The sequence below is a fragment of the Triplophysa dalaica genome, chromosome 12 (assembly GCF_015846415.1).
Source record: "Triplophysa dalaica isolate WHDGS20190420 chromosome 12, ASM1584641v1, whole genome shotgun sequence".
NCBI lineage: Eukaryota > Metazoa > Chordata > Actinopteri > Cypriniformes > Nemacheilidae > Triplophysa > Triplophysa dalaica.
In genome coordinates, this window is record NC_079553.1 from 21,001,736 (window position 1) to 21,020,736 (window position 19,001).

Below are 19,001 nucleotides of genomic sequence, written 5' to 3' on the forward strand. Positions count from 1 at the left end.
TGTACACCATTCAGAGAGAGCGTTTATTATTTGTGATTAAAGCCAATTCGACAGCCTCTCTGAAGCAAGCGAACCAGAGTCGTTCGGTACATAGGAGCTCTGTGAAAGCGTCACCCACGACTCTCTATGTGGAGGTGACAACAGAAGGTACATCTGCGTTTCCCTAAGGACGAATTAGCGTTTGCAAGGCAGCAAAAGATTAATGTTAAAGTTTTAAGAACGGCAGTGTTCCAAGTAAACACTGAGTCAAAGCCACTTTGGTGTTGTTACGACAATCAAAACTAGACAGAACACACTTACGGCTGAAATTATCTTTAAAACACATTTTGAATGGATGATTTTATTACAGAACTTGAAGAAAAATAACCATAAGCAGAATGTTGAACGCTGGAGAATATCAATACACTTGCTGACTTGAAAGCACCATAATTCAGAAACTTGAAGGTAATTACCGGTCTGTCTGATTCTGAGCCCTGAAAATCTCCATCATCTCACAGCGGGACTCTGCAGATGTGCAGTAACTTGCATAATGACAAAAACCAAGAAAAGAAATTCAAAAACCAGACAGCAACGAGATATGTGTCCGCTTTTATTGGCCTCGTACAAGTACAAATGGCAAAAGAACAGTACATGATTCTCCCCAAAGCTCTTCATGAATATACTTTTGCTCTTCAGAGATGAAAAAGGCAGATGGTTTGACTGTATCCTCGCTTCGTCTCGTCTCTTTCTCTGTCTTGGCACTCTCTCTTTAGCTGTTGTGGCCCTGCAGGGCCTCTGCCATGAACAGTTTGCCAAGGTTCTGTGAGGTGAACTCCTTAATGTTCTCACAGTAGTTGTTGATTTGTCCTTGTGAAGAGAAAAAGAACAGAAATGATATATAACAAGACCAAGAGATGTTGTTCATTTAATTGGAGTGATCGCTTGCACACAGATGAAACACTATAGTTTGATGAAGACTATAGGTTATTCTTTTCCTTTTCTTTTTTTAAAGGGGTCATATCGCGCGAATACGTGTCTTTCTGTGTCTTTGGTGTGTTACAAGTTGTAATGCAAGTTAGAATAATAACTAACTATTGGAATTTAAACCGTATTCTGTACTGTTATATACACAAAATGTATATTAAATAAGCTAATAATATGAAAATATATTTTAAATATATAACAGAATATATCTCGTATTGTATATCAGTATACAAACATATATTCTCATATTATTTCTCATAATTATACTACTACTATTACTAATAACAATAAAAAATACATACACTTTACTACATACTAAATACGTATATGTATATAGTGTATAAAAATATAATACACTGCATAAATAAAAATATTGAAAAAAATAATTAAGAGAAAGAAATCAGCACGTTTTAAAATGTAAAATCTCAGATTTTTTACAGAAAATAAAAAGAAATAAACGGATGAAGCTTTTGCTGAGGTGATGTATTAAGATGTGCAGTAGTGAATCACGGTCTACAGAGATGCTGGCTGTCAGATAACAGGCAGCAGGTTTAACGGATTCCGTCTGAATCACTTCTGAGCAAAAGGACAGCGTGAAGATTTAAGACCCGCGCTTCAAGTTCATTCCCATTTCAACCGCCCCATTCATCGCCGAACTGATCAATTCGGCAGTTAATAGCTGATAGTGTGCAGAATGTCGGAATTTAAATGCTTAACCGGGCCAAAACGCCGGCCGGTGACCCCACAAGTACCTGAGATGAGAAGCGTTTCCATGCGTGCGGGAGCAGGTGGAGGTTTAAACATCTTGACGATGTCTTCTTCTGGAAGTGAAGGCTCTCCACGACTCTGACGCTGAGCATTCTCCTGCTGTCTCCTCTGGAGATACTAGAAAAAAGAGAAGATGAGGAAAAAATGAGTCAAGGTTGAAAAGCAACAGCTATTCTAACACGGAATCTAGAACACCTTGGTCAATAACAACAAGACAAAAGGTTTCCAAAAGGGCGAGACTGAGACAGAACCAGAGACTAATGGAAAACCCATCCCAACTCAGCTTGAATAAATAAAAGCAGAATAGTAGCTGGGTTTGGTTCATTTAGGGGCAAATTCAGACCGTCTGTGAGAATACAGATGCATTTCAAGAGCATCAGAATGAGTCAGGGTCACTGCATCCAATGACATTCTGTACCACAAGCCTAAAAAAACAAGTTATAAACTTATATTATATAGATATAAAACCTATATATATATATATATATAATATCAACCTGTGATCAGCCATAACTACAAATCAAGGTCAACCATTCAGAAACATACTAGAATTTCTTTATAATAAATACAATAATCTTACATTGTGGTTATTTTTAAAATAAAAAGTAATTTTCAATTGTCAAGTACATAATTCACCGGAGCATCCAAAAGTAAGCATTTACTTAATTAAATATAACGTAGTAGTGTCCACCCTATAACAACCGAGGTCTTTGATTTATAAATATGAATAAAGTTTTGTATCAAACCTTTGCCATTTTTTAGCTTTATTTTAATCTTCAGGGTCAATTAAAGCCAATATTATGAATCTCCAGACACCACTATTTTTAAGTATATAAATCATTTTCTGTTGAATTTCCTACAAACATCCCTACAGCATGGCATGTACTGTTAAAGCGACATATCTTTATATCTTGACTTCATATCACAATCATACGGTTGGTAAGAGACATTATAACAGTCATTCCTCCAACCTTCAGGCGGTCTGAACACACATTTGAAATAGAAATCCAGTCCTTTTTTTTCATGATGCCGTAGATCAACTTTTAATATACGCTATACTCACAGTAAAAAAAAAAGGAGAAATTCACATCATATTTTAGTTGTTGCGACTTATATCACCGGTGAGGATACTGGCCATTTTTGTTGAAATTAGGCATATGATTTAGGAACGCAAACTGCCAACACAGCGGCAGTTCTCTTTGATATTAAATGGTGATTGATGCGGGTCATTTGGTTTATATGGTGCACCCGGGAACCGACGCGCTCTCTGCCGTGTGGAGGCGGAGACGGGAAGGATATGATCGATGACAAGAGTAATTACGGCACATTTCAGCGTGCTTGATATAAGAGCTGTTGTGGTGAACTGATCGTGACCGAGCCGCTGGAGTCTGGTCCCGTTTCAAGGCACCTTTTAAATTTGTTGCGAAGCCTCAAACTTCCTGCCAAACAGGAAATGCATAAACACAGACGTCCCGCTAGAAGTAACGTTCTTCTTACTGCAAATTACCCCGGAGGAGTTTTATTGCTCAGAGGTTGCTTTTTCATAGCTCTGAAGATTTGATGGAGATCTAAGATGTGTTTCATTGAAGTACCAAATTAGTCTCAGATGTTTCCCCCAAAGTTACTTTGAATAAAAAAAACAAATTCCTTTCATTGATGAAGTTTATGGAGGTTTAAAATAAATGTAGATAGTTGAGGTAAAATAATCTGTACATAACACAAGGTCAGAGGAAAAAAACAAATCAGAACAATCACATTCATCTGTCCTGCTTGTGATTTGCTCTCTTCAGACCTCGTGCTTACAAAATGCCAGCAAAGCAAAAAATGTGAAAATGTCAAGGGCAGTTCAGGCCATTTGTCAATTTGCAGGATTGGATAAAAATATGAATGTGAAAGGGGGCCGGTGCTGTAAATTACACGACCCGCCTGAACTCTAAATAACATCTATTGACCGCTTTTATCTCAAGCACGGAGAAATGGCAGCCGTTTATGGTACGCATTTAATTTTGACTACGCAATACATTTTCATGCCCCATCACACAGGTCTTAATACACTGAATTAAATATATGACACAACATGTTAAAGATTATCACATTTTCTTTTATACACAACATATGCGTAATTGTCTTTGTTCAGTTAATAATGCTGATGTACACTTTATGAAGATCTTGCAATTATAGCATGCATTTAATTTTTCTGTTTCTCTATCACTTTTCCTTATTTTAATATTTAATAATAATATTTTAATAGTTTTTCTTACATGTCCAGTATTTGTGCTTGCTTGTCTTTTTCTGTCAAGCTGCTTTGCATCAATGCAAAATAAAAAAAAAGTAAACTGGTAGGAATAACAATATAAAAAAATCTCACTAAGATTCTCACTCACAATTCAGTCTATTCCATGTTATTACAGAAAAAGAGGACTGTGAAGAAAATTAAATTAAAATGAAATACCGGCCTTCAGGTAATCACGGAAACAGATGAATGATTTCTCTGAATATCAAAAAATCTCACGCTGACAAGCTCATGTAATCTATCTATCAAACCCTTACTGAGCAACACGGGGTCTTTCTTTCCACTCGGTTTGGTTTCATAAAATGAGCTGCATGAAATCTAAGTTACAGGTTCACAATTCCCTTTTATTAAAACTTTTTTTTAATAAAAAAAAATTGTGCACTTCACAATTTGGCATTTTTGCAAAGAAGCTTCAAAGGAAAAAAATATATAGGAATAAGGAAAAAGAATTGACAGAAAATTATTAAAAAATATACACAACCGGTAAAAGTTTTTGGACACTTACTCACTTCATTGTTCATATTTTTTCCCATATTTTAGAATATTAATAAACTCCTCAAAATTATTAAATAAAACAAAGGGAACTATGGGTATTATGTAACAAAAAAAATTAAAGCGTGTTTTATTTTATCCTCTTTAGTGTAGGAGTTGCCTCTGATTAGAATTTGTAGACATGTTTTCTGGTCATTTTATCAAACACAGTGCTCCAGACAAACTTTTTATTACTAGGAGCACTATAGCCCCTGGCTGAAAATTTTAAGAGCACAAGCAAAAAATCAGCCTGCACTGCAACTATTCACATTTCCCCCAAAAATAACTATTACTGATACTTACAAATAAGTTACTTGACTTTTAAAGAGGCAGAGTCTAAAGAGAAGCTTTGTCAATGATTGGTGCTAAATAGAGAGACTGTCATCTGAATTCATTGGAACCTACGGGATATTTTTTATTGTTTACAGTGTTACATTAAAGCAAAATTAAAAGTTCTCGTGTTATTATAACGTTCTTGTTATGATGATTCTATCATGTATCAAGCACACTTTTCCTCATGTTCAAACACATGTAAATATACAGTCAAATAAAACTCAAGAGTCGTTTGTTCTTGCTGTGAACAGATTTGAAATGATCCAGCACTGTCTCAAGTAATCCACAGATAAATGACGTTTCCTGCGAGTGAATTTACAGGTTGCACATGCGCGAGTACTTGTAAAAGAAGACCATTTGGTCACAGTCTGGTGAGGTGTTTCCATCCATGCAGGGCTCTTTCTGTCTGCTCTTTATTCAGACACACTCTGTCTGTTTAAATCTAGACTAAAGACGCATCTTTTTAATCTTGCATACACTACACTTCCATAAAATTAATCCTCAAAGGATTTAGGCTGCATTATTTAGATCAACCGGAACCAGGAACACATCCAACAACAAATGATGTACTTGTTGCATCAAAGAGTGCAGAACAGTACTCTACTCTCAGCCAGTCTTGTCTCTTTGATTCAAGGTTACCGCAGGATGCAGTTCATGCCCAGACCTGATGGCAGAGCTGAGAATGGGAAGCGATGACCTGACAAGAGCTGAGATGATAGAGCTGGATAAAGGACGCGGCAACTTGGCCCCATTTTTCTACAACACTTCAAATGCTATTAGATTGTTAATGATAATCTTAAATCTATAATTTACCTTATTAGTAAGTTTATTTATTATTTATTTAGCCTTGTTGTGCAAGCACTGTTGAGCTTGTGCAGAGGCAGCAGCTTTTGACAGAGGGGAACTAGAATCCCCTGGTTGGGTCCGGGTTCTCCTGAGGTTTTTTTTCTCGATTGGAGTTTTGGGTTCCTCGCCACCGTTTGCATATTGTTTTGCACTATCTGCCTGGCCGGGGGGGGCTGCTTTAGTATTGATATTGCATATAAGAATTTATAGTCCGTTTAATATTTGACCTGTGGTTCTCTCTCCTTTATCTCAAATGTGTGCTTTCACTGTGCGTGTGTGCGTCTATGTCAATGTGTGCAATTATGTATGCATATTGTGTGTGTGGAGCATTTTTATGTCCATCTTTTGTTGTTTTCACCTTTTTCTTGTTTTTACAGGTATATGCCTTTAGTTGTTTTTCTTGTATTCAATGTGTCTCATGTACAGCTGCTTTGTAACAATGAAAATTGTAAAAAGCACTATATAAATAAAGTTGAGTTGAGAATTCATCATTCAGTCAAAGTAATTAAGTAAACTTTTCTTTTTTAAATGTTAGTGGTGTCATGAATTTTTTTTAGATGTTTACAATTATATTTTTGTCTATTAAAGAAATTTCTGACATTTAAGCATACACTAAGTTTTTTATAAAATACCAAAAAACATTTCACTCGATTTTGACCGGTAGTATATATATATACTACAAAAAAAAATGTATATTACCGTATATTATATACATGGTATTATTGCAATTGCTTTTACCTTGAAATGTATTGATTACAAAAATCTGATAACGGTTGGAAGTCAATAATATCTAAGGCTCTGAATTTGCTCGGAGAGGCGGCATGCACTCACTCTTCTTGAGCTGCTCTGTTGTCATCAAGCATGTAATTGGATATTTCAGTCGCTCTAAATGACGACTCGGGCTGAAATGGCATTGCTGCATGCAGGACTAGTGCTTAAAAAGCCAATTCAGTCTGGAGAGAGAGAGAAAGAGAGGAGAGAGAGAGAGAGAGAGAGAGAGAGAGAGAGAGAGAGAGAGGAGAGAGAGAGAGGAGAGATAGAGGAGAGAGAGAGGAGGGAAAATATACCTGCTGCTTCTGCTGTTGTTGCTTGCTGTTGTTGCGGCAGAATGTATTGAATTTAACAATGTCTTGGGTCATGTCGTCCACGCGGTCCATGAGGAGCTGGAGGCTCTTTTCCAGGTGGTTACTATGGCAACAGATAGACAGATAGGGAGTTTAGTCGAGCAAAGTTTGCTCGATGAACGTTCGACTGCACATCAAACATAATTGCTCCTCAATTAAAAAAACATGATTGGAGTTAATAAGAGACTATCTGATCTAAATTTCTGACTGTAACATGTGGCGAATTTTGTAGGCCACCAAATATGAAAAAGTATTAATGACTTCTGTACATATTGGCAGTGTACCAAACTAATTTGCAGTGAATGAATCCTGTATTTTAAAGCACCTATTTTAGATGCAAAAGCTGCTTGAACAGGTGGATGCTATAATTCAAAAACACAACATGCATATTTTATCCCAGAATGCACTGCGGGAGGTTAAGGGGAAACCAATCCATTGACTACTTAATTGAATACAATTCATTCAACACCAGCAAAACAGATGAACAAATCACTATAAAATGGTGTTTGTTTTAACTAACATTGACAAAGTTAAATAAATTCCGGAAAACTTGTTGATCAATAATCATTCTTAAAAGCTAATGCTTAAAATAAAAATGTTTCAAAAGTGCACGTCCTTTTCAACAGTCTGACCGGCCGGACGGCTGTAAAGAAACGTCTGACATCCTCCCACTAAAAAGACACCAAAATGTTAATCTCCACAAGTTTTCACTCTATTTTCAGAGTGACACATCTGCGCTTCAGACCTATTGGTATTTGCCAAGAAAGTAAAGGGCATCTCTGTACACAGGAAGATGGAAATTACACATTGAATACATTATCATTATCCGTTCACTGATGGGAGTGCTGAATGATTTCACCAGCAGGCCCTATTAAACACACCAACTCCTGGGATGCTCGGAATTACAAATGAAAGACTTACTCAAAATGGCAAAGATTGTGCCGACTCACAAAGCATTAAGTATAAAGAGCACAACACCTGCTCACATCCTCAGTATTTAGTGTGTCAATTAGACTGATTCCAAAGAGCGGCCAGACCAGCTGCGTCTGCGGGAGGTGCGCAAACAGACGGAAAAATTTAATTCTCGCTTCCCTACATTTATTAGAGATGATATACTGTAATGAAGAACGTACACTCATGTTCTTTTGGAATAAAAATGTGTGTGGTGTACCAGGTAAACTAGGGCTGTGAGAAGCAAAAAAAACTTAAGCCTTTTGATGATATTCAATATATACTCTATATATACTATATATTGAGGGATAAACAAATTAATGACCCCGTTTTAAAAATGATTCACTGAAACAAACAGTTTAAACTAATTCACATCATTAAGACATTAATAAAACATTCTCTTAACGTTGTGAGGTGAAAATGCATCAATTGGCAGTAACTGGGGAACTCAGTGCATCATGCAACGTAGAATGTTTCACGACGTTTAATAAAATTCAATACTTTAATGTAAACGTACTTTATCACTTACAACACAGAGCTCCCTCCCTGTTCGGTATGCGTATCATTTATTGACACGAAAACGGATAATACTAGACTACGTTTACATATAAACCTATTCGATATTCAGTCTCGTGGCCTAACCTGATGAATGATGCCAGTCCATGGCAAAAACACAGAGGTCATTAACATCGATGTCTTAAAGGAACAGATGCAAAAAATGCCTCTTCAAAAGACAATTCAACCTTAAATACAAATTCTGTCATGATTTTTTTCACCCTTGTACCAATCAAAACCTGTACGACTTTATTCCGCAGAACAAAAAAAAGATATTCTGAGAAATGTCTCAGTGAGGATGAATGTTGTTTGGTAACAAACGTTCTTCAAATGATTATATTTTAGGTGTACTGCAGCCGAAAAGTCATTCAGGTTTGAAATGACATAAGGTGAACTATCCCTTTAAATTCTAAGGCCAAGAAAGATGACGAACGCTGTTCGTTTAACAATGTTTCCATCCACTAGAAACCTAGACTAACAGAAGAATGCATTTTTCTCCGAATACTTTTCATTTAACAAGTTTAATATACCTTTCTTCAACCTACGTGTCATATTAATAAAAAAACACTTGATTCCGATTATAATGAGGTCCATTTCTGGGAAAAGATCTTCTGTTCTGCTGGAAACCCATATCTCAGTCTGTAATAACATTTGGTGGAATGTAAATGGATTAGTCAAATTAATTTATATGGAGAATATTTGCATGGGAATAAAATGTTCAGCCTCATTTAAACCCCTCACGGACTTTTTCTGGTCTGAAAGACCTCGGCGGTCTGAGAAAAAGACATAGTGAACGCACATAGAGAACGCATATAGAGAACGCACATAGAGAACGCACGTAGAGAACGCACGTAGAGAAAACATTTGGCGCAAATAATACAGACGAATAACATAACCGTCATAAGTAAGATCAAAAATCAACTTTTTAAAGTGAAGATGAAACACTTCTTATCTCATGTTGTTTATTTTAAAACGGCAATAAAATGCTTTCTGCTATTCACGAACACACACATTTTACCCAAAAGTTTGTTTCATTAGTAATTTTCTCACGTTCAGCCCGTTTCATTTTAACAGATTTGCATATTTCATGAATTTCATGACACCTTTTAGAGCGCCAAAGTAAAATCTAAATTCTCAAGCACTTTCAGTTAAGAACCACAGATTTATACATGGGCCAGAGGGTATAGATGCAAGTCTGAGATATGAAATTTGTAAGGATTAAACAAAGTCAGCCAAGCAACAGATCAGAATAAATGCTAAAAAAAATCACTGCATTTAGAAGAGTTCTTCGCTCGCAGGCATTGGGCTTTGCTTTCGCTTTTTCGTCCAGATACCACAGAAGCCCTATTTGAAGGGTCTGGATTCAACAGTGCCGTAAGGGCATGTCAGCATGTACTGCATTTCCTCGGTCAACATTCCTGTGTGAAAGCGACTGGAGACACTTATAAAAGACACGGATTGACAAGATGAATCAGCAAATGACCGAGGTCGACACCTGAACTGACCTGCTACACAGACTGAGCAGCTCGTGTTTGTCGGCCACCGTACTCTTCTCCTGAAGGTCCCACATGAGCACGTTTATGAGATGGGAGTTCTTGATGGTGATGGGGACCTCCTCGAACATGTGCTCGAATCCAACGGCGGCCTTCTTCAACCTGTCGAAAGCAAAGACACAAACGAAATGTATTTGAGTTGTCTGAACCGAGTAGATGGAGATGCAATGTTCAAAAAAATAACCGGATGATTTGTATCCTTGATAAATAAAAGGAAGAGTTCACCTAAATATGAACATTCTCTCATGATTTACTCACTCTCATGTCATCCCAGATGTATATCTGTCTTTTCAAAGCCGAACACGAACAAAGAGTTATTTAAATAAAAAAAATCCATCACTTTTATATAAAATGAAGATCCTAAAATGCTGACGCTCCAGAAAACACATTCATAAATCCTGAAAGCAATGCAAATGACTCGTGAGGCTAAATAAATGTCTTCTGAAAGGATAGCTATATTTAATCATTTGCGCTTATTCCGCAAAACTGAAACCAAACAAACAAATTAGAGTGCTAAATTCAGATATAAATGTAGGTAAATGTTGATGACATCAAATTGATTTGTTTTCCACATCATGTGATGAATAACTAATAACAACTAGTCAACAAGAAATGCAAGAATCAGAAAGATACAAAGTTAACAAAGACGGGTCGCAATCATTTAATCTAGTGCTCTTATGGTTTTCAATTTCAGTAAATATGCTCAAAGTATTAATCATTTTCTCTAACAAGCATACATCTTTTAACTCCAGAAGACAGTTATTAAACCACTGGAGTCATTGGGATTGCTTTTATGATGGATGAGCTACAGCATTGTGTGACCTATATACGTTTATAAAGTGATGAATACCTTTATAAAAGCAGAAATCTGTTTATGACTGAAGGAAAAGAAAGTCAAATTCATCAGAGATGGCATGAGGATAGTAAAATGAGAGATCTTTTTTATTTTTGGGTGGATGAAAAATGATTTCCTCAAGTTGTGGAAAGAAAAGTGCTCATATAAAACCTCATTCACGGGGCCCTTAAACTGCAAATGAAAACAAACACTAACAGGCCCTTAATATAATAAATTCATTACAAATTCACACAGTATGAAATAATTCATAATTCATAAGTTCAATGTATTCTATTCTATTGCTTCTAAATGCATTATTTTATTTATGCAAAATACAATTTGCATAATATATTACTTGGATACGGTCAGATAGAATAACAGCAATTAAATTGATATTAGGGATGCACCGATCCTACTTTTTCCTTTCCGATCCGATTCCGATACCTGAATTCTGTGTATCGGCCGATACCGATTCTGATCCGATACTAGCACTGTTTTTCATGATCAAAGTAGACTTGCATATTTTAACTTTTATTGCCAGAGGTGGATAGTTAAGAATGTTTACTTTCAAGTACATTTTAAAATATATGTACTTTATCAGAGAACTTTGGACAAAAAAATACTTTCCTACAGTATGAAGCACAGGATATTTACTCCACTACAGTCCATACATTTTTTAATTTTTTTTTTACTTTAAATCCATGAGTACATTAAAATCTACCATTTTCCTTCACTTAAGTATTTTTACTTAAAAGTATGATTTTTTTAATGTTATTTAGTGCTTTATTTAACTTAAAAATACATACAAAACAAAATGTGGTCTCATTAAGCACAGATACTTACAAAATGTTTAACAAATAAATTTCTGTTTATTGCACAAAGCTACCACAATATAAAAGTCTCCAAACTCACTCATGCACATCCTGGACACAAAATGATGCGCTTAATACATTCGCTTCTACGTTATTTAAAGTCATGCGCATTGGACGCAGAATGATGCGCTTAATGCACCCGCTTCACTCACGCACATCCCGGATAGTGATGATCGTGTATTCGCGGGGATCTTTGCTTCCCAAGTTCAAAACAGTTATAACACAAAGAGAAGAGATATGTTATGTGTTTAAATCATAGTACATTGCATCCATCCTAAAGTAAAAAAAAAAGAGTTATAGTGTATGAATGACGCATAACATAGACCGGTTCCGGTGCTTGAATCTAATAACTTTACACTCAGCGAGTACAGTCTCCGGCAAAATGCATTTTAAACAAAACCACAGTCTACTATCTAGTGATTAGGAAGAATATTAAAAACTTTGGAAAGAGTAACGTCCTGACTGTTCCCGGACACACGCATGCTGGATTGAGATTGACAGATGACCGCACCAGCGGAGGTCAGAGTTTTTTATTTATGCTATAATGGTTTATTCCTCGCATAAAGCTATCAAAATACATGACAACGAATACAGTGCATGACACAGTTTATGGTAATTTCCTGATGGATAGTCCTTTATGAAGCTTTAGAGTAACTTCCACGGGTATCGCAACGGATCGGACTGAAGAGAACCCGTCAGTCCGATACCCGATCCAGCAAAAAACATCCGGATCGGCCCCAATTCCGATCCAGAGTATCGGATCGGTGCATCCCTAATTGATATTCTGTATAAATCCATCATGCGATCTGTATTCATCTCTGCTGACCACCGCCCCACTCCCCCTCAGTTAACAACACAAACAGAGGTTCATTTTCATAATCAATAAACCTTCCACTCCACATCTGCTTGAAATGCTGTGGAATGATAAACACTCCTGTCAGCCGGGTGCGCTGACATCTGACAAGGTCGAAACAGGTCACAGGAACACCTTTAATCTATCCGAGAAGTCTTTTAACCCACAACTATCCCTAGAGCGCTTCCGTCCCCGAGGGCGAAAGACTGCTTTCTACCGGCCGTTGGAATTTGTACTTGTGATCTCTCCAAGCTTTGCTGATACATCCACCCATTAAACTTACGTCTAACTGCAATTTAAAAACAATTACCATCTGCCGGAAAGCAACGAGTTTGTAAACTTTGTGCATTTGTTTGCGTGCCGTCGACTGCTGCTTCAGAGGCGTCACGGCATGACAAATAAAATCCTGTCACCCATGAGCGAGGAAGAGATTCTGTTAGCATGTGCTGAGGAAGGTTCACATTAACAAAGATAAACGCGGCAGAATCGGAAGTGAGGGATGTAAAAAGAGAGAAGTTAAAGGAACAGTTCACCCAAAAATGAAAATTGACATTCCAGATTTTATTTAGCAGAACACAACCATTTTCATCAAAAACACATAACTTTACTTACATTGAAGTAGTTTAAATGACTTCCGTAGATCTGAAGCAAAACTACATGTTCATGTGAGAAAATATCAATAATTGTATTGTATTCATTTAAATTAAATAGAATTATAATTGTATTAAATAAATGATAACGCATCACAAATGTTTGTGAATGAAATATGAATCTCTGGTGCGAAGTGAATGGCATTTTTAAAACATTTGTAAAACATGCGATTTTCAGGAAACATTTGTTTATTTAATTTAAGAATAAATATGGGGGGGGAATATGACAATTACTTGGCAAAACTCAAAAGAATGCAAAAACTTTGTTTATAAACTCTTAAAATACTAAAGATTTGTTACGCATGTGAAGGAAATTCATTTATTTTAAGATGCATTACGGTCGTTCCACATGACGGCAAATATAAAGATGAAAACACTGAAATCACTTAATTGAACATTTTCATCAGCATGTGTGTGTAGTCCACATTCTTAATGTTTGACACAAGTAAGCACCAATATAAAGTTAGTTGTTTTTACCTAAAGAAAGGAAGTTATGTATATGTGGGATGGCATGAGAACGAGTAAATTATGAAAGAATTTTGCAGTTTTTGGTGAACTGTTCCTTTAAGCATTTACAGTTCTGCAAGAATTTATTATCACATTCGCACGATGAATATTACTGGTAGTAAACAGCAGGTCGAGGAGAACATCATACTGTGACTTTAACACGACTACTTATTCTTACAATAACGATGTTTTGAATTAAAACAATCATGCCCTATTCTTTCAAACAAAAACCCTTCAACAACAAACACATTTATAATGTAATAGATGTGATCTTACCCCTCTGGTGAGAAATCTTTCTCCTTACAGATCTCCATCAGTTTGGGGGTTAACCTGTAAGCCTTCAGACACAGAGAACCTTGCGCAGTCTTGATGGGATCTGCAGGGGAAAAAAACTGCCTTTAATATGCTTATATGCATACAGCTAGTTTTTATTAACTAATAACTAATGTTTAAATGCCAGTATATCTGAAATACAAGTAAATATTAAAAGATGAATTGTATTATATACTAGTATATACATTTATTTTAAAGACAAAACCAAATCCACTTAAAAAAAACAAGTTATTGGGCTAGAAAGTACTAAATTTTAGATACGTTTAACTAACTCTGATTTGGAACTCAAACAAAAAGTAAAATAATTACAATGTCTACAATAATGTCTAATCGCAGCATACCATAACACCCCAACCATAAATATTTGATGTATTTAATGAAATACAGAACCCTAATGACTACTACGCTACTACATCTACTAAAACCACTGAAATAGATCCGCTTCATATCAAACAACGAAGCCCTGACAAGTATTTCACAGTTGAAGGTTCAATCGTATTGCGAACCATAAGCTGAACGACAATAACCTATAGATCATTGAGCTAAAACCATCATTCAAGACATTTATGTTACTGTCCTGGATAACCAATCTGATGGGTGAGATGCGGGAGGTCACGCAAAGAATCCTTTATCCGCTCTTTATAAAGAAATCATGAACCGCAGGTGCCGTCAGGTTTCATAATCATGCCCCGACAAAAGCTCACAGTTGCTTGGAGTAAGCGAGTTGTATAAAATTAATGTGCTTGTCAGTGGGTTGTCAAAAAGGCTTTAGAAGTGTTCACATGCGTCTTATCAGGCCTGCCACTCACATCCGCCCTGCAGAGGCGTCCTGTTTTCTTCAGAAACGTTTCTCTTTCGCAGAAGCTACGAACATCTGCGGTCATGGGGGGCCATTCTCTGACCGATCAACATGGTCTGAATGAAATAAATAGGTGCCGATAAGATATAGGATTGGGATTTAAAGGGCTGAGGAAATATTTTCCGGTGTTTTTGTAAACTAATGTTTATGTAGCACGAGGCTCAATCCCATAATGCATTGTGATATCTGCTCTGGTGAAAAGTAATCCCAAAAAAAAAAACACCTTTCAATTCTAAATAATTATTTGCATAGTATATGAATTTAGTTAGTAAAAAGTTAAATGTATATACACGTATGTATACATATAAAGCAACATAATACTATACAAGTACATCCCTTATAGTATATCTCAAGCAATACATAAGTCTCTTATAAATATTAGTGGTGGGCATAGATTAATTTTTTTAATCTAGATTAATTCCAAAATTAATCTAGATTAATCTAGATTAAAATGGCTCATTTGAATTCTGCCGAAGGCATTCAGAATATGTGTGCTACCCAAATAATGACTAAAAGTAAGTCTTTGAGAACGGGTTTCTCAAGCCAGGTGGCGCATTAGACCAGGGGCTCATCTCCTGTTTCCAAAATGCATCACAAACTGCTTAAGAAAGCTGTTCTACTATGATAATTGGTGATGAAAATTAAATTATGTTCAATAAGATGAACTTGAGTTTACTTCCGCATAAGCTAAGGGATGATTTCCGTTTAGGTGGTACTTGAGACTGGAAGAGCTCCTACAGTACATTTACATTTAGTCATTTAGCAGACGCTTTTATCCAAAGCGACTTACAAAGAGTTAGGGAGCAACAAGCGATATGTCATACAGGAGACATAATACATTAGATCTCAATACAAAGTTACTGGTTTCAACTAAAGCTAGACCACTACCTGTTGAGAGAAAGTGTTTTTTTTTAAACCAATTCCGCATTGCACAAGGTGCAAACAACCTTAGTCTTGTCGATGTTTCTATTGGGAAGCTTCTTAAAAATTAATATTCCCTGAAGCAAACCCGGCGGCTTCATAGCTGCATCCATGTTATCACGTCACGTTTGATGCGGTAATTTCACAGTAACGTTATGTTGTGTTCAGACCAAACGCGAATGGCGTGTCAAGCGCGAGTGATTTATATGTTAATGCAAAGAGGCAATAGACCTACTTGCTGCGCGAATCGCGCGAATAAAGCCCTGCTTATGAGATGATGAGGAGGCGCTAAGGACGCGAATGAAGCCCTGGTTATGAGATGATGAGGAGGCGCTAAGGACGCGAATGAAGCCCTGGTTATGAGATGATGAGGCGGCTTCTGCTTCCGCAAATGACGCGAGTTGAAAAATCTCGTTCTCGCCCCGTACAGTGCAGTTAAGCTGGTATACATCCGCGCTAAAATATCAAGGTGAAAGTCATCATAGCTTGCGTAGTATAGACCCAGCTCCCAATCCGACTTTGAGAATAGATTAACGGCGACATTTTTTTAACGCGCGATAATACGCCGTTAACGGCCCACCACTAATAAAAATACAATAAAATATATATTAAAATATTCATAATATAAATACAATCGTACAATGTACAGTCTAAATACCATACTATATATCATATACAGTACATGTCACTTATATCATGTTATATATGAATGATATACTTCGGATGGAGCCTTAAAAGTTAGCTTCCCACATAAAAAAACGTAAGCATACTTCAGTATTTAGTGTAGTATACTATATTATATTATTGTGAAGATCACTACACTTTAATTTGACTGCAGAAACTACAAAAGCATACTTCAATGTTTAGACTTCAATATCAGTATTTATTACACGGCTCGATGGAATGCTTGATTCTGATTGGCCAGTCGCGTTATTTGCAAGTTTGTTATGACCAGATAACAAAAATCATTTTGACAGGTTTTTCTGACAAATTAAATATATATTTTTCTTTTAATAACATTAATTATTACAATAAATATTTACAAATGAATAAACCAAATTGCCTGTCCTTGACATTTGAACATCGTTTCTTACCTTAAAAATTAGAGCAAACAGATACACTGTGTAGAAATTTGTGATAAAGCACACTTCCCTGTTCAATTAAAACAATCTTTCGGTTGGTTTGCGCAGATTGAGAGACGTGATGTTATTGTCAGAGGTGATTGACGGCATGCAACAGATGCGGTGCACAGATGTGAGGGGGCAGAATCCAGTGATTTAGAGCAAATTTGAGAAGCATAAGTATTAGCTTTAGAGGCCCGCTAGACAGCGTTATGTATTGAAATGAGTTTTCCAATGGAAATGCACCTGCGTCTATGAGTCAGAGAGCCGCTTGAATTGCCGCAGAAACAATCTGAAATCTCAAGACTTTTCTTGGTATGGGGAGAGATGTTGGCAGATTTTTATTTAGCCTTTAATATATCGTCCTGCATTATTGATGGGTTTAAAGGGGGCATGATTAAATATAAAGAATGGCACGGCGGTGTCTGCAGAGCCGTGTGTGGAATAAAGACTTTCCGAACACGGTCTCTCAACACCGCACACACTTACATCAACCACATCATCTTCTATTCCTCAAGATGGCAGCGGGGTTATTATCGGCTCTCGCGGTACAGTCACTAGCTCACAGCCTCCTGTGGCTTATTGGTTATATAAAACTCTGACAACTGCACTATGATAAAGTCTCATGTCTAAAAACATTATTTAATTAATCTACAGAAAAATGGCTTATTCTGATTAGTTTTAAGTAACACAGTTTACTATTCTAACGATCTGAAGGTCTGTTTATACCAAGAATGACAAATACTTAACCCTTCAGGAAACTGAAGAAAAATAGGCTGTTTTCACACATTTTGATTATTTGACTGTCAAATTCTACCACAACGTGCCATCGTGTGCAAGGTATCATTTTTTATAGAAAACAAATATCTTTAAATCATTTACGATTTAATCAATGGTTACTGACCATTACTGTGTGTTGTGAGCTTGCAGATAGAATTTAAATATTCAAAAATGAAACAATCCAAGTAATTTTTACAGATTTTCATTTAGAAATTTTCAAAAATCTAAAGAAAGAAGGAATCTAGCACTTCAGACTGGAAAATTACAGTGAAGTTCTTGGATAAAAGTATTTTTTGTGTCACTCATCTACATAGTTTTCATTCACGAGCCTTTTTTTGTGACAATTCTCAAGGAGTCTTTTTTTTACAATTTTATTAGAGTGCTCCATAAAAACGCAGCTCCTTAACTACCTGTTCATGTTCGGCCCCTGCTGCTCTCCACGAAAACAGCAGCAATTGGCTGACAGGATGCAAGAAATTAGCGTAAAATCTATAGTTATGCGAAATACGCAATTCTCATAAATTTAGGACAATTTTTAAGACGTTATATTTATAGTTATTGTTGTAGCTATCATTCTTGATGTAAATGGGTGTTAGTACAAAAATGTCAAAGCTCGAATGGAAAACCCTTGCATCATATTTAAATAACGAAAATACTATAGACCACAAGATGTAAACACTGGCCACAAATCTTACATAAATTTAATTTAATAAATGTTCAGTTGGTTGTATTCTGTTCAAACATTTTTGCGGTTTTAAAAACTAAAAGAGGACGTTCTGAACCCGCGTTATTTACGTTTTCCGAATTGGTCTTAAGCATTGTTTTTTGTTAAAGAATAGACAACATTCACAGTTTCATATTTGCAATCCAGGTGTAATCCTTTAATGTTGAATTACTTTATTAAATAACTTCCACACCTGTGCTAATACCACTGATCTGTATAAATTACTGGATTGTGCACAGTACGCTAAACCAACGGCAGGAGGTGAAGCCATCAGATGTGTTTGCGCTACCATGTTGGTATGACCAACTGACAGTGGGCGTCATTGACTTAGTCAAAATAACGATCTAAAACAACGCGTTCTGTATCGTACCATGCGCACAATTAGTTTTCAGTTTACATGCGTCTTTAAATGAATGGTTACTTGTGATTTTTTTCCCATGTTGATGTTTATTCTGAGCAGAATGTATAGAAATCGTTAAGGTGAGTGTAATGCATTCAGTTCTGTTGTAAAGGCCGGTATAAATCTTTTATGACTTTATATTTATGACTTTAAGAACATAAACAGTCTATATTTATCTGTCTTTAGAATGAGGACATTTGTCATATGTTGAAAAATGTCAGCAGCTATG

At 36.2% G+C, this 19,001-nt stretch overlaps 1 protein-coding gene across 2 annotated transcripts in view; it reads right to left on the minus strand.

Moving 5' to 3' along the window:
- Positions 1-572: 572 nt before the first annotated feature.
- eif3ha (eukaryotic translation initiation factor 3, subunit H, a) overlaps positions 573-19,001 on the minus strand; it is a 45,232-nt gene continuing 26,803 nt past the window's right edge. For both annotated transcript variants that reach the window (XM_056762385.1, XM_056762386.1), the window contains exons 4-8: positions 13,911-14,010; positions 9,870-10,019; positions 6,802-6,922; positions 1,716-1,848; positions 573-846 (exon numbers count right to left, since the gene is read on the minus strand). In XM_056762385.1, coding sequence (XP_056618363.1) covers positions 749-846; positions 1,716-1,848; positions 6,802-6,922; positions 9,870-10,019; positions 13,911-14,010 — 602 coding nt within the window. In that variant the 3' untranslated portion in view covers positions 573-748. The remainder of the gene's footprint in view (positions 847-1,715; positions 1,849-6,801; positions 6,923-9,869; positions 10,020-13,910; positions 14,011-19,001) is intronic.